The sequence below is a fragment of the Patagioenas fasciata genome, chromosome 8 (assembly GCF_037038585.1).
Source record: "Patagioenas fasciata isolate bPatFas1 chromosome 8, bPatFas1.hap1, whole genome shotgun sequence".
Classification (NCBI taxonomy): domain Eukaryota; kingdom Metazoa; phylum Chordata; class Aves; order Columbiformes; family Columbidae; genus Patagioenas; species Patagioenas fasciata.
In genome coordinates, this window is record NC_092527.1 from 26509376 (window position 1) to 26526481 (window position 17106).

The following is a 17106-nucleotide window of genomic DNA, read 5'->3' on the forward strand; positions in this document are numbered from 1 at the left end:
GCCACAAGAGCTATTGGATCCTCATCCTAACTTAAGTAATTGAGTTTATTTTCTAGCATCCAGTAAAAAAATAAAACAAACAAAACCAAAACAACAGCAACAACCAACCAAACCACCAGAATTTGTGAAATTAGTCTGTGACTCACAATTCAACACTGTAATTGATAACTTCCTGGTGGTGCTTATGAAAGCTAATCCAATAGAGTATAATTTTTATCATAAACTCTATAGATGGTTTTGAAATAATGTGGATTGTGATTCATTCCCTACTATTTATTACATGCATAGCCTACTTACATTTATTTTATTTTTTTGTAGTTTCTTTTTTCTTGACTTGTAGCTTTAATACCTTATGGATCAAGCACACTGGATGAAGATGATGCTGATATTTAAAGGACACCAGAAGTAAAAATTGCATAATAAATGTAAATGAGGTGGGAGATTACTGAAACAATCTGTTTTAAGTTCATTTTAATTCTCGCAGAATTATTATTTACTTTATAGTGAGGAAAAAAGTAAAATATTTAATTGCTAGCTAAATACAGACTGTATGATTTGCTATGATAGTCAAACCTGAAATAGCCATATAATAATACAGCTCCAGAAGAGTTTTCAAGACAGATGATGCAAACCCTGGCAACTCTTTCCTCAAAGATCTCTAGAGAAAGTGTGGGGGGCAGAGGAAGAAAACACACAAATTTTTTATATGTAGGCGAGAAACAGTATTACAGAGAGGGGAAAAAAAAATTCTGGTAACCAGTTTATTCCTTATACTTCTGCATCTAGTATTGCATCAGTTTGGCTGTGGGCAATAAGAACAATGTGTAGTACTCTTGTGTAAATATTTTCTGTATTTTTAGGAAAAAAAAAAAAGCATGGGTGCTTTTGGGAATGTCTATTTTAGAAGGAAGTCTTTAAATAAATGTTGGCACATTTTTACTTCTGTGCTTAAGAAAAGCATACAGCATATGAAGTGCTTAGCAGAATCAAATATACATCTATTTATACCACAACAATTTATTGAAAAGTAACTGCTTTACTGTATCAAGTCTAGGAAAGCCCTCTGCTTTCTGCATTTAGTTTGATCCACTAAGTGGAAGGTGCAAGAAATCCTGTCATAGATACTTATTGACTCATTTGCATTAAGAGATGCTTCTTCCTTACCTCCATTAGTATTTGGCATAAATCCTGAATGATTTAATTAGCTACGTAAACGTCTAATCTCTTGAAAATCCTGCTAAGCTCTTGCCCTCATTGAAAGCTGTGATAATTTGTTCTAGTTAATTTCAAATTTAAATGCAGTGCCTTTCAGTTCCACTAAATGTTCCTTGGTGGTTTTTTTTTTCTATAATGGAGACAAGAACACCAATTTTACCCTGTCTGTCCTATTATTTTGCACCCCTCTGTTGCTTGCTCTTACTAGATTTTTCTTTAAGTAATACCATTTTTTTCAGTGTCTGTGCAGTCACTGTGATTGTATGTAAGGTAAAATTAAATGCTTACGGAAGTTGATGTCATTAATCCATTTTTTTCAACGTACACTAGTATTTGAAGACAGATGTAATTTGGGCTTTAATTATTCTTCTGACATATGAAAGGCTTTGATCTATTCAGAGTTGTCCTGTACCTTTTTCGAAAGAAAGAGAACAATCTATAGAAGGTTGCAGAAGAAAGTGTTGCTTTAAATCTCTTTTATAGTCTAACTGTAAATATGTAAGAAAGTGTTTTTACTTTATTTTCCTAAGCAAGTGTACATCATTGCTGATATTTTCTGTTGACATAGGGGGGAAAGACAGCATTTGTACTAACTCTGGAAAAATTACTTTGGGATCTCTTAATCGGGCTGTATTGTAAGGGGATGTGTTAACAAGCACTTTGTATTTTTATCCCCTTCAGAATGTTGACTGTTTTATCAATGGGGAGATTGTAAGAATGTGGAGTTAAATCACCAGGGAGATAGTTTCCTGTTAAAAATAAACCGATGTATGTACTAACAGAGTATAAACAGGAATATATGAACAGGGAATGGCTTGTGGAAACAAACAAAACAGGCAGCATTTTCAAAGAGACAGTGATGATGGAAGTGCCTCCAAGCTACTTTTGTGTTCTCACAATCCAGTTGATCAAGGAAGTGGAAAAAATTCTTGATGTATCTTGGCCTTTGTGGTCTCTGCTGGGTGTGGTGCTGCATGCTTCCTACCTTTTTACCAACCAGTTCTCCTAAGTCTTAGGAGACTTCACATGAGATTCTCACAATGGACTTAAAACCATCTCTGTGTTGAGGGAGGATCCCTTTACAGCATGTAATCTGAACCCAGGTATAGAAGCCTCATAGGGCTTTTCTGCTAGTGGAGAATGGGTTTCCTGGTAGAATCTTATCCTATTTTCACATCTGTCATTCAACAGTCTTTTGGATGCATGGAAACACACCCACTTCTTCATCTGTCAATAAAGATAGTCTTCTTGGGATTCATAATCTTTGCTACAAGTTTATGGAATATCCAAGTCCTTGGTGCTACTGCACCACAGCGAACAAGCACTAAGATAAGATATGAGCACTGACAGAGGACGCAAGGCCAGAAGCACAGAACCACTCCAAAATACAGGCACTTTCCCTGGAAACTCAGGCTCTGTCACATTTCTGAAGAATTTCTCAATCTCTGGAGATACACAGCGATGCCATCTGTAGTGTCATTTACCTTCCTGCAACATCTATGCATCTGAACATACTGCAACACTTAGCAAACCATTAGTGTTGTCACTGTTTTAAAAACAAAACAACTAGAAAACTGTTCTCTAAGTAACAGAGTTGATAGGTGGCTGGAATGCAAATGTGCGTGTGTTTGACCTCTGTAGAAAAGGCTAAAGCAGAACACCATTTGGTAAAATCTTCCACAGTGTTGTGCTGACAAAAGGCAGCATCACAATCTGCCCTTCTTATCTACTGTGGAGTCCCATTAATAAATCTGGAGGTCAAACTGTAAGGAGGGTAAATCTTAAAAGTACCCAGTCAGATGAGCTCCAGTATTGGAACCTCCATAATACAACTGTGTCAATACACATACAATAATTTTCAGTTCTATTCAATTGTCTGTTTCAATTTTCTGAAAATTTCTAGGAAACGCTTCACATGTCTATCTTTGTTTTCTTAAATAAAATAAAGATACCTAGATACTGAGGATGCATGGAAAAAGGTGTTTGAGGAGCAAGTAATTTTGGCAAGAGCTTGGTTACCAGATAAACTGATTGAGTCCGCAAAGAGTAATTGTAAAATGCTTCATTTAAACTGAAAGCATTGCACATATAGTAGAGCATTTTTTTATATATTAAAAGGTTTTAGCTAGAGAGTGGTTATTGATAAAGATGTGTAGCAATTCTTTGTTAAATAATCCTTCCAAGTTGCAGTTACAGCTGTAATACTTTTTTTTTCCTCCTCATGGGAAACCATATCCAGATGCTATACATGCCTTTGCAGTAACTGAAGCTGTGTATCAAACCAACAGTCATTTTTCAGAAATTACCAGCAAAGAATTTTCTCTCTATGCCTGTTTTCATCCATATCCAAATAATGCGTCATTTGTGCGTTCTACTTAGTTTCTGATCAATCATAAATAAGTATCCTTTAGTTAAATTATAATCTTTTAAAAAAAAGTTACTGTTGCTTACCTCTCATGGAATATGATAATAGACTAGAATATTTCAGTTGGAAGTGACCTACATTAATTATCTACAAAAGGTTTGAAAACTAGGAAATTAAACTTCTTGGTTGCGAAGTGTCACAAGACCATAACGCATCTTTTCAGTACTACATGAAATGAGCCAGTCTGTTACATTGTTTGTATTTTTTTGTAGGAAGACTAAGTATATGTTATCTGTGGAATAAACTATAAACTGGCATTCTAATAGCTGTAAATCTCTTAATAATTACTGACTGATTAGCGTGAAAAAATTCCTACAGAATATATAGTCTTAGAGTGGGCTTTTACATGATTCATGGACTATGGAAAATGAATACTTCAATGGGTTGTTCTATGAAAGTGTGCTTTTATCTTGCTGTTTCAGGAGAGCCAATTCAAATGTTTGAAGAAAACTGAGTAGCATTTCCAAACAGTTTTAGAATGTGTATGGCAGCTCACAGGTGTGATGACAATTTAACTGACTTGCAGTGTTGAACATTATACAATATACTGAATCCCAGGTTTGCTCTCTTGGTAGGACTGGCAGCAGGAGTCACATCCTTCTTTGCACTGAGGATGTTCAAAACCTGGAGCTACTTTTAGATATTTACTCTTTAGTGATTCAGTTACAAGTTTATGGTGTGTGAGGGTTTTTGTGTTTTTTTTTTTTTTTTTAATGTTTAGTAGCAAGTGCATTCCTTTGTCAGAATGGATGTCTTGTTTATTGAAGTTATAGAAATTCATTACATAACATCTAATTACCAGGAAAGAGCAAAATGTCTAACATGAACTTCACAAATGTGCTTGTGCCATAACTTCTAAAATACTATCGTAATGGGGACTAAAAAGAACAGTGTGTATTTTGTTACTACTGCTAATTGCTATTGACAACCTTGTAATAAAATAAAACTGGGCACTTGTGTTCAGTCAGATAAGGCTTTATGTACCCAAGAGACTCTTGTCCTGTGAACATTCAGAATGTAGATCTAATCAATTATTAAAGGAGGATGCTACATTACTTTCTGGCTTATATTATTCTTCACAGCAGTTTTATAGTTACAAAAAATCTTTTTTTTTTTTTTTTCTGGTGATGTGCCATTTAACTTTAATCTTTTAGGCTAAATTTGCAATGCTGGAAGAATATAACTATGCTCATATTTAATGTAGATAACGAGCCTGGGTCATGGGAAGCAGAGATAAAGTTTTTCTTTTTGTGTGCAAACACAAAATGCCTCAGACTTGAGATTTAGAATCTGAAGTTGAGACTTCTGCTGAAATATTGAAAAGTAGCTGGCAGCCCTTGTAGTTGTTTGAGACTCCTAAAGGTCATGGGTAGTTCCTGTTTTGTACTTAGAGTAAAAAATATAAAAATTTGAGATTTTAAGGAGACACTCTAGGTAGACTTGATTTTTGCTGCCCAAAGGGGTAAAACTTTGCAGATCAATGTATCTCTGTAATATGTATGCAACCATTGTACTGGAGCATTGCCCTTGTTCCTTAGTGGGACAGGACAGAGCTTGCTCTAAGCCCTCTAGAAGGGTTTTAACCATCAGAGTTTATTCCTAGATTGATGGGTACAAGCTAACAGAGAGCTCACAATTTCATTTTCTAACTTCAGAGGAATTAAATTCTATGCAATGTACTTAATTTTTGGAGTTAGCCTTGTTACAAACATGAATTGTGTCATTATTAGGAAGGACATGATTTTATGCTGCCTTTGGCATGATTGGGCCTTCACAGCTATTTTAAATAACCTAAGTGCTTGTAGCTCTTGACAAAAGGCTATTTCTGCATCTTCTCCTAAATGATTTCTAGTATTAGAAGTAGGAGAGTGTATCACTTTTTTTTTTAATGAGAACAAAATGAATTCAACCCCAGCTCTTGAACTTCTCTAGTTCTTTTGTTCTTGATTCCTTTGTTACAGCTGTGCACTAGACACATTGTTGAAATATACAATGTTTAGCATATGCTGTAGATGCAATTAGTTTTAAGTCCCTTCCTGCATGATTTCCTTCCTTTTTTTTTAAATTGTGAAGTCAAGGTGTTCCTGAACCTTATTATAGTGTCACAGAAAGGGTGGGGAAAAAGAAATCCTTACATCTTCAGCCCATACACAGGGATGATGCAAGATGGAATAGGGTCAGTTTATGTATGTTAAATGTCCCTGTCCCTCCTCCCTCCTCCCCGCCCCCCCCCAAAAAAAAAAAAAAACAAACCATAATACACACTGGAGCCTTCTTACTCAAAACTAGTTTTATTTTTAAAAATAAGTTGAATGCATAGCACTCACAAAGATTCCATTGTTTTGGACATTTTGCATTTAGGAGCACCATTCTTATTTATGCCATAAAAAACACATTTTGGTTCTAACAGTAAGAACAGTGTATTTTTAATGTACACTGGTAAAGCCCTTTTAAATAATATATTGAAACTGTTCAGTGTACATTTTCTCTGTAGTCATTATGCAGCTGTAGTGTCAGAAAAACTCAGACTAAGTAATAAATTAAAACCAAACAGCATGTAATGGATCTTTTTACAGTTGACCTAGTATCTTAAAATAGTCAAATAAAAAATACCCTATTAAATGTAAATTTGCAGTATTAACTAAGGGAATAAGCCCCCCGCCCATTATAATTCCAGTGTTAAGTATTAGTTAAATTTTTATGTATCAAATGTCTATGGAATAAATTTACTAATACCCCCAAACAAGAAGAGCCTATACTGCTGTGTCACAAATAAAGATGACAAGTTAGCTGATCTAAGATTTTACAGAAAAAAAAATTGCTACAGGCATCTGCTGTTATTTCAAGTCATGGTCTATTGCAAGACTGTACATTCATAGCATCAGAGGTAGTTAGAGCACTGAGGACATGGATATAGCATTGCGACAAAATGAAACCTGCAGAAAGAAGTCCATTTCCCTCTTAAATGGGTCACAATGCTGAATAAAAAGCATGGCATCTTCTGAGGTGGAAGTCTCTACTTAACACTAGTCTCAGACACAGGGATATTCTTTAAGAACCGAAGAGAGGGGAGGGGGGGGACACCACAAAACGAAACCAACTCGCACTTTAATGAAGCATTGACCACACTATGCCTATTTCAAAGTTGATTCTCTAGCATAAAGCAGAGAGCGTTGTCTCTTTCATTCACTCTCCAGTCCCTCTTGACTTGCACATATATGCTACAAAAGCCCACAACAAAAATTGGGATTTATGGGAAAAAAAACCCCACAAACAAACCATAAGCAAAAAAAAAAAACCCACAACAAACCAAGACAAACAGGATTTTTTCTCCTCAACAATAAATAGGTATTTGTAGCATGTTATCACTCAGCCCCAGAAAGACTGAACACAGCTGTGCTGCCCTCCCCTCCCTCCATTCTGAACATTATGGTAAGGCCTCCTCTCCTGTGATAAAGCCTTCATTTTAATATTGGTAATTTATGTGCCCCTGCTTTCAGACAGTCTGTGTAAGATTTGTAATACTTCAGTGTCATTAGATGGTACACAAGTTTAAGTGCTACCACTAAGACAGGGGAGGAGGTGGTAAAAGAACAAATAAACAGAAAAAGCCTTAAGCCCACATACTATAAAGCTATTATTTTAAAGTAGTAAGAATCCTGTCATCCATACATCTTGCTCCCATATTCTACCACAGGAGAAAGTCAGGTATCTTCTTGTATGTTAAAAAAAAATAAATTCTCCATTAATATCTCTACCACCATTTTCATCCAAGAGTTGGACGCATGAAGCTTTCTGCCATCAGACTATACACTCCACAGGAGATAGTGTAATTTCATACAGTTATGTAATTAGCACCTTAATTGTGATAAAGCAGTTAACTCTTCAATATATTTTAGATCCACCCATTTAGAAGAATAAATCTCTGCATTTTCTTCTGGAACTCCCAAATAGTAGAAAAAGTTGTCCCGCTGTTACCTGAGAATTTCCCTCCACATTGAGCCTGACAGAACTGGATTTCTATAAGCATTTAACCGTCCTTTTTTTGTTTGAGTGGCATGGTCAGTGCAATCAGAGGATGTTTTCTGTTGGTTAATAATACGTGTGTGTGTGTGTGTGTACACAGAGGCATCACAGCCACTGTAGTAGTTCTAGTACAGTACAAGTCCAGCTGAAACTTTCTCTTTTTTTCCCGATTACTCAATACCACGCTGCTGGGCAGTAGTTCACCTCTACATTCTGTGAACACTAACTTATCCCTTTGGTACTCTGCATATAGAGGCCCTGAAGAAAAGCCACTCCACTTGCTGTAGTCTATATCTCTATACCTTCCTCCCTCAGGTTATACTCAATTAAGTGTACAAATCAGCAGCACAGAGTAATGAGTAGAAAATTCCCTGAGTTAGTAGGAAAGTGTTACTTTAAACATAAAAAGGGTAGGGAGAAGAAAAGAAGCAAAACCATAGTGTCTATCTGGCAAGGTACAAAACTTAAAAACTAGCCAAAATACCAGTTAATTCAAATGCCTTAGGCTAAGTCAAATATCCAACACAAGTGCTGAAAAAGGGGCAGGAGTATGGAGTTAGCCATATGAAGATTTGTTTCTTCTGTGGTCCTCATGGATCTGGAGAAGTCTGGCATTCAATGGATTCTTATGTTTCAGTAAATTTGAAGTAAGTGTTAATACTGTATGGTGATATTACATAAATGTCTTCAAAATAATACTGCATATCTCCTTCATTAAAAGCTACGTCTGTAGTTAGTCCACAGCTATTTTTCTTTTGACTAGTATTTCAAACATGTTAGAAGCACAGAGTATTCTGAGTGCCAGAGTAAGAATTTCTTATCCCCAGGTATACACATTCTTTTTAGAGTGTGTTCTGTGTGCTTATTTTTTGCAGTCTGTATTTGAGCTATGGTACTGGTTGCCAATCCACTTGCTTTTTTTCTGGAAAGACACTTTTTTTATTCAGTTTGTCACCCCCAAACTTATTTGAGGTTTAACAAAAAAACCCCAAAACAACTCCCCTCAACACAACTTCCCACCCCAACCAAACAAGCACAAAACCATTTTGTACTTATCACCTCTCAAAGCAGGGAGTAATACAGGAATACCGTCCATTCACTTGATAACTCCGGTTGTAAGAGACACTTATACATGGCTTCACTTCTAGCGGAACAGCTAGTGACATTGCAGCACCAGTCTGTACGTGGCCTCGAGCCTGAACGCTAGACTGTAAGGCAGCGGGGCAAGTCTGAAGTGAGTGAGATGTTGTATGATTAGATGATATCTGCTGACAGTTTTGCTGCTGTGATGTCTGATGGTGATACTGTAATGAAGACTGATGAGCTTGGAGATATGGTATGTGCTGTTGAGCATTAGCCTGCTGGGGAGTTGGAGCCGGTGTCTGAAATGCAGTATGTTGGGCAGACTGAGCATGTTGTCCTTTTTGCTTGTTTGCTTCCTTCACATCATTATCATGTGCACTAAAACAAGTTTAGAAGACAGAATAATAAACAAAAATACATATTAAAATAAACTCTTTTGGGTTAACTTGTAAGAGCACTCTAAAAAATTGTGCAATTATATGAAAGCTTCAAAGCTTTTAAAAAAAGAATAATTTTAGCCTACCCTTTAAAATAATCTCAGATTTAAGAATTTGTTTCTTTAGGATACAGGTTTTTTTTCAGCATTTTGCTTCATTGCACAGCAATACAAAATGCAGATAAAAGCCAAGTACAGTACAAATAATACAGCAGTATCTAAAATTACCAGTGCAATAAAGCCTACTAGTGTACAGCAATAACGTGCCAGATTACCAGAACCTGAAATCAAAACTTACTTACTGCGTCTCATTTAAATCAGGTGACTATAGGGTTTTTAAAAGATCGACTCTACAATACTCAAAGATCATATATATATATAGTTATATTGGATTCTGTTCTGGAGAGTAGAAATGCATTTTTACTATTATTATTTTTCCTTTTCTCACCTTTTTTCTAGCCCACCCAGTACTTAAGTTAGGCAGTTTAGCCCACCTGAATTCCCCTTAATTTACACTTGTCTGAAATACATTTAGACGTATTATTTTGTCTTGCTCTTATGCTGAAGTTAAGCAGGTACCACCTACACACTTCAGTCAGGCCTAAAATCATCTAAGTTTTTCAGTACTGCCTACATAGAGCAGATCTCTAAGACCATTGTGGTTCAACCCCTAAGCAGTTTTTTTTTCTTAAAGATTACCAGCTTTTTATGGTGTAGTGCAAAGATGACTAAAAGGCTTCCACCTTCTCCCCGCCTCCCTAAGCAATCCTGAAAACAGTTCTGCAGCAGCACTCTCATGTTCTGGGTCCTATTCCTTTTATTGCACATGTTAGCAAAGCCAAAAGAGGCCATTACGATGATAACGTCATGCTTATAAGGAAGATGTGATTCTTCCAGATACAGCTGTTCCTGTGCTTCTAGGGACCACAACTGTGTTTAGGTCTGGGCAAAAGCAAACTTCTGTAGGAAGAAAGCAGCTATGGTAGGCATAGGTTTTGATCTTTTAGAATAAAAAAACCTGACTGTGTAACATCCCTTCCCAGCAAGGTTCACTGGGCATTCGTTGGCATTTTTATTGCATGCCAGCTGTACCTCTCTACTGTAGTGCAAAAATGAATACAGCAAAAATAGATATAACCTCTTGGTCATTTCTCTGCCGCTAAGCTGGCCACTTAGTCTGCATGTTTGATCCATAATCTGTTTGGAGGCATCCCTTGAACTTCCAAGGCATACAATCTAGAGAGTAAGCAGCAGCTCCTGTGCCTTCAGTACTCCTCACTATTTCCTTCTACTCTCTGAGTAGACTACAGAGATCAGCAACAAGCCATTTAACAGATTCTCAAAGCATGCCAGAAGATGGAAATGCAAGGCTGAGTTTGTTTGTTGAAAGAACAGGAAAAAAGTTTGATCTGATAAGAACAAACAGTTCTTATTTTGAAAAGAACAAAACAGTTATTACCTAGCAATATTACCTAATACCAAAGTAGTTTTAGAATAGAGAAAATGAAATTCAAATAAATTTACTTTCAGTACTAAGAGCAATTAAGCGTACCAACAGATGCGGAAATGGCCTTCAAAAAAGCTGCTTTGTTAACTTACATTAATAATCGTTCAATACATGGCACTAGGAAATCCCAGGAGTATGCAGTGAGATGATGCAGTCGGGTAGGCCACGTGGGCGAGAGACGCAAGATAATCCGTGAAGAAGCTACACATGCAGTAGCAACTAAAGAAGGGGCATAACTTAAAAATGCATGATCTAAAAAGAAGGAATAAGAAAAAGATTCATTTAAGTTAGACGTTATCTGTCAAGACAAAGGAGTCATTACCTGAAATACGTAACTCACCTTGCAGTGACACCTCCAGAAAGTAATCAGCGTATTTTGCCATATATAACTTGGTCTTCTCTAAGCAAACCATTGGCCAGCCATCATGAAGATCAGTCTCATGGACAGCAATAGAAAGATAATAGTCGATGAAATGAGCAGCAGTTGGGAGGCACAAATTCCACTGAAATGTTTCTAGCAACAACAGCTCCATATGAAGCAAATTCTGTTTTGTTAGTACCAAATTCATGTTAGTCATACAACCCAAGCTGTTCAACTGTTCAAGTTTGGGAACACTGTCTTCCTTTTCTTCAAATTTACCTTCAGGTGAACAGAAAGAGGAGGAAAAAAAAGGTTCAGCACAAATGAACTGTAAAACAGATTGTATCTAATGTCTGCGTTGGTCATATTTCAATTCTGCTGTGTCAAACAAGCTTGAGACTTTCCTGCACACGGAAAGCTCAAATGGAAGATATCATCAGAGACAAAAAGGGATATGTACTATAAAGGGCTACATTTCAGCAGATAACGTCAAACACTGTGTAGGATATTGTGCAGTGAGTACCATGTTTTCTGTTGGTTTTCCCACCCCAGCACACAGAAGCCAGTTGCCAAGAGCAGAAGTGAGCTGCATTAGGACATAACTGGCACTGCATATGCAAGTTTTTGTCACCAAATTATTATATAATGTGTCCTCATCATTAATGAAATACCACTGTGATGTGATTTGGCATATGCAGCACCACAGCATTTGACTTTAATCACCCTCCCACCCACTCACACCCTTTTTTCTAAAACTCACTATATTATAGCTACAGCTCTAGTCAATGTGGCTGCTTTTAATACCTGCTATGGTAAGTACGGTTTTAGACTTGGTAGCTGATAAGCTGTTGCAGCAGTTCAAACAAGTGGTTTTCAGCAATGTTCATCTGAAAACCCACACTGCCAGGTATACTGTTTCTACTTTAATACTGCTAACAGCTTCAGCTTTCCTTGGACTTTTAACTTGTCAGGCCTGTATGTTTTTAGCCTGAAACAAACTGTGTATGTCAAAAATCCATTAATAAGAGAAACAAGTGTCATATTTCCATACAGTTTTCCATATGGTCGTGCTCTTTCCATTTCATTGCAAATCCTTTCCATCTGACGCTCTCTATTCAGTACTACATGATATGTTGTAAATCCGCCTTTTTTAGAGAGCTTTCCAGGACCGAACATACTGAGCATTTACTTTTTTTTCAACAGTGGGGGTACTTATACACAACTCAGAACCCAAGACCAGTCTCAGTCTGTCAGTTTTTGTTTCTCATACTCTAGTAATTATAGAAATAAAAGCTTTAGGAGTCACATTGTAATTTCTCTTATTACTTCTATGACCTTATCAGATATATCACAGTGTGATTTGTCCAACTTAGTGCACTGCTGATTAAACTGCTTGTTTAAGCCACACAGGGCAAAAGTTTAAAATAGCATTCTGGTTTGTGCTTTCTCAACCAATTCATACACTGCTGCTTGGAGGAATGAATACTCCAGGCTTTCAGAGCTCTACTTGCAGCATCATGAAAGATGGCAGAGGTGATTTTTTTTTTTTTTTTTTAATTGTCTTCAGAACATGATTTGCATTTGAAAATCTGGCATTAGTTCAAACCAATCAATTTTCCTAAATGGATTACACTGGTTTCTGAGGCCAGGTTTTCATACTCAGCACCTCACCCTTTGCAAAGAGAAGATTGCTGGCTCGTGGCATCCAGTCAAAGTTTACCCCCAGAAGAATCTGAAAAAACCCTTTCCTTGTTTAACTGCTCTGCTGAATAACTGTATTGGTGGAGACAGAGGATGCAATGAAAGGAAGCAGCATACCCAAAACAGCAAACACTTCAGTGCTCTGGTTTTCTAGCAAAGAGGGCCTAGAGCTACCATGCAATATTTCTGAGAAAAATGAAAATGGGTTCAGAGAAGCATCAGCAGAAACGAAACCAACAGTTAGTTCTGCTGACAGGACCTGCTTCTCTGAATCTTTTGGTCTAAGAACAAGTGCCAGCAGGTATCTCAGCAAACTGCACCTGTATTTCTTTGGGGACTTCCAAAATGGGTCTACAAATGTCAAAAGATGGATACACTCCACAAGAATCTAGCCAAGCTCAACATAAGCAGCACTGTTAATAATGAGTGTTTGTCATTAATTCTGTCTTCAGAGTACTGTGCATTTGCCGATGTATTTCACCAGTATTACATCTGGTATGTGACAATACAGGATTTATGTTAGTCTTAGCTTGCTTAAAGAACACTGCAATTTATGAAATCTGAAGTATTCCAGAACTACACAGCAGCATCAACAGGGTCAGTCTACATATGGTTTATTTAATTTCTTCCTTTATCACAGGTATGCACATTTCTCATTTGCAGCATTGGATCTGCCTATTTTGACATGCCCTCAGAAAGACAGTTTTTCTATTCCTATAATACAGCTCTGAAAGTTCACCTTAGAATAATTTGTTACCGAACATAAACATTAGTTTTGAATCACAGTTTGTTTTTCCTCCCCTCAGTTTCATCAGGTGCCAACAGAAGTCAAAATAAGAGTCTAAAGAAAGGCTCTGTCAATTGGGCCAAATTGATATTCACTAAACTGCTTGTCTTTTATAACCACTTTGTTTCCTCCACCTGCTAATATCTCATCAAGACACACCTTTAGAAGGAGAACCTATATTGCTCTAGTTAAAGTTTGGTGCTACATACTTACTTGCTAAAAGTAAACAGGAAAGAGCAACTACATGCAACTGCTGTATAGATATGTCATAACGATCCATAAAGAGGTCCAGGAGATACACAGCTAGATGTCGTGCAGCAGGACAGAGTCTGAACCGATTGCTCACAATGGCAATCAGATCTGCAAAGTATCTTCTCAGATGTAACTGGGGAGATTGTCCTTTGTAGGAGGGCAGCTTCAGCTCCTAGATGGACAGCAGCATGTAATTTTATTAAAACCATCATTTAGTTTGAATTGATATCAGATTAATATAGCTGAAATTCTCAATTTTATCATGAAATTTTCAAAGGATTTCTCCCCTCTTCCTTCTGTTCCCATCGTTTCAACATCCCTTTTCACAAAAAACAAAACCTATTTGTTGTATTATAGAACTAAGATATAATTTGGTTCTGCACAACACTAATATAATAATTTAAAATCTTTCAATTGCGCAATCAGCTAGAGTGACTTTAGCTTTTACCATTTCTGTTCTATAACGTCTAATGCAAAGGCTGTACCTCCCAGCAGGGAAACAGCAAGGGCATGTGAGCTTCGGCTCAGCTGCTTCAACACAAAGTCCAACAGCTTAACTCAACCCCCTCTTGCTACAGCTCAGTCTAAGCAATCAGACTTTGTACTGAAGTGTTTGCATGTTCCAATGCTGCCCCATCTCCTGCAGGTGCTTCCAGAAGGGCACCAACAGCTGGCTGAGGGTAGACACATTAGGAAGAGGAATGGGGTGTGCATGTGTCAGTGCTTGCTACGTGCATACGCTTAAACCCTGACTTAATTGGGTCCGATTGATGTTGCACTGACACTGATTACAGCATGCTCTCGCGCATTTAGTTAAGCGTACATAAACGTAACATGGTCTCAGATTTGGGGGGGGGCTCCACAAAACAAAGGCCCTACCAACACCATAGATGAGAAAAATCTGAGGCATGATCTGTTTTAAATACAAAATTTCGACTGGTAGAAACAACATTTCCCAGGCTCCTGCCTGGTAACTAGTATCTCCTCTGGTACACAGCAGAACAGCAGTGCCGTCTTCTGTTATCACGAATAAATTTATGTGTTAGATTGTGCAACCTACTTACTGCGTGTAAGTAGGATTTTGAATACAATTAAATTTCCAGCAGGAAAATCTGATGACATAAGGTCGGAATGGAGTCACAAAATTTTCAAAGTTACTCTAGAATTCACCTTTCCCAACTCAAACTTATTAGTTTAGTAATGGTAATTTCGGTAGTAAATAAGTTACCCTGTCCTCTTGTGTTCCCCCCAACCCCTGAGGGAAAAAAAAAGCTGCTTTAGAAGTCACACCTTCAAGAAGGATAATCGACTCATCAGATACTATCAGGCAGAAAAAGAACATTTTTAGTAGGTTCAATCACTGCAAACTGATTTTTAGCTCTGGGCATAAGATGTGCTTTATTATGGAATTAGCCCCAAAGAGCAACTCCGAGTCAGTCGAAGCAACTGCAAAGCAGTGTTGCCGTAGCCCTCTCCTATCCGTACTGCATCTAGTGTTTGTTTGTTTGGGTTTTGTTTTGTTACAACAGCATCACAGTGCTTTCTGCAGAGTTTAAACTTGGACGCACTCCCGCATCCCAACAGGAGAACCAGGCGCACAGTGACCCCTTTGCCTTTTAGAAGTGTAGAGAGAGAACAGTCCGCTCAGTCCCATAAACTGTCAGGACTGATGACAAACAGCCTGAGCGTTAACTGAGGGCAGACACCGTGTTTTTCCACGTCTCAAAAAGCAAACTCCACCGAACCCCCGCCGGACCAAGCCCGCCCCACACACGCTTCCCGTCCCGCTCTGAGCCGCCGCGCCAGCTCCCCCCGGCGGGCCGGCTCCGATTGTTCGAGCCCTCACAAAGGCGCCGGGGCCGCCGGCCTCCGCTTCCCCCGCGCCGCGGGGCCGGGAGCGGCCTCCGCCCCCCGCCTCCCCAGTCTCCCCGCCGCCCCCCGCAGACCAACCACCGCCGGGCCGGCCTACCTTGTAGCGAAGCGCTTGGTGGATGTCGGCAGCCAGCTGTCCTGTCCACCACTGCGCCTCTAGCTCCATCGGCGGGGCGGGCGGCAGCCGGGGCCTGGGCGGAGGGGAGGAAGCGGCACTCGCTGAGCGCGGGCGGGGCAGAACGGGACGGGCAACACCACCCTCGCCCCTTCCTCGCTTGCCCCCAGTTAAACACGATCAGCCGCTGCCCGCGCCGCGGGGCTCCCCCGGCGCCCCGGCCCAGCTGGCCGCCATGCAGGGCACAAGTGAGGCTCGTTAAGCCGCCCCCTCCCGCCGCGGAGCACGGCCGGGCGAGGGGGGCGCGGAGGAGCCGGCGGCCCCAGGGGCGCGTGATCGCGCCCCAACAAAGGGCGGCAGCGCCTCCCCCACCGAAGCCACCACTCACCCTACGCAGCGGCGCAGCTGGCGGCCGCGGCAGGGCCGGGCCCGGGACACCTGAGCGCAGCGCGGCGTCCCGAGGGCTCCCCCGCCATCACGCGGCGCCGCCCGCCTCGCCCATTGTTAAAGGGCCGAGCGGGCCGGCGTGTGTACAAAGCCAGGCAGCGCCCGCACGCGGCCGCCCGCCCGCCAATCAGCTGCTGCCTTACAGCACGGCCCGTCCGCCGGGGGCCAATCAAGGCGCGGCGCTCACGAGACACGCCGACCTCCGCGGCCACGCGCGGGAAGGTTTTGGGCCCGCGGAGCTCCCGTAGCCGCCCCGGTAAAGGCCGAGGAGGGTGGGCTTGGCTGGGCTTGGCTGGGCGCTGCGGGGGCACCCAGAGATGCGCTGGGGGCTGCAGTCGTGCCCGTTGGCAGGGACCCCGGGTGTGGTGTAACCCGTACTGGGGACTGCAGGACCCTTGGGGTCTCCCCCCGGGTGTCTTGGGAGAGCCGGGTTAGCGGGGCTCTCCCCGGCCGGAGCAAGATGATGCACCTGAGCGCACCTGATAGCGCCCGGAGCACTTCGTCCGCCCGCCCGCCCCGTCTTTTCCTCTCTCATTTTCCCTTTTCGGTTCAGCGGTGAGGTTTTTAACATGTGCGGCGATCGAGTCAGGAGCCGTGTCTCGTTCAGCGCTCTAGCACTTCAGACACATTTTCACTTGAGCAGAAAAACACACATGCCACTCGGGCAGAAAAAGCTGTGAGGCTCAAGTATTAGATGTATTTTGTGGGCGAGCTCTTGTTCGCTGCTAGTAAAATGCCAGGGAGGTGGTTTGTAATAGGTGCATCCTCTTGTGAACAGCCTGTGCCGTTCACCTGTGCGAAAGGGCCTGTGTTACTGACGGGTGATCAGCAAACACAGTTGCCACTTGTGCTCTTGCTTTAGCGGTAGGCGCTGTGTAC

The 17106-nt window shown here is 40.4% G+C and overlaps 1 protein-coding gene across 2 annotated transcripts; it reads right to left on the bottom strand.

Annotated features, from left to right (window-relative positions):
* Positions 1-5912: 5912 nt before the first annotated feature.
* CCNJ (cyclin J) lies at positions 5913-16321 on the bottom strand. Of its 2 annotated transcripts, XM_065843569.2 has the most exons (6): positions 16169-16321; positions 15763-15856; positions 13755-13965; positions 11033-11332; positions 10785-10944; positions 5913-9127 (listed from the first exon to the last, which is right to left on the bottom strand). In XM_065843569.2, exons 2-6 carry the CDS (start codon positions 15829-15831, stop codon positions 8722-8724), a joined length of 1146 nt encoding a protein of 381 aa, XP_065699641.1. In that variant the 5' UTR covers positions 15832-15856; positions 16169-16321; the 3' UTR covers positions 5913-8721. The 2 variants fall into 2 exon arrangements, with proteins under 2 accessions (XP_065699641.1, XP_071668121.1); XM_071812020.1 differs by lacking the exon at positions 16169-16321 and having other exon boundaries at positions 15763-16147.
* Positions 16322-17106: the final 785 nt, after the last annotated feature.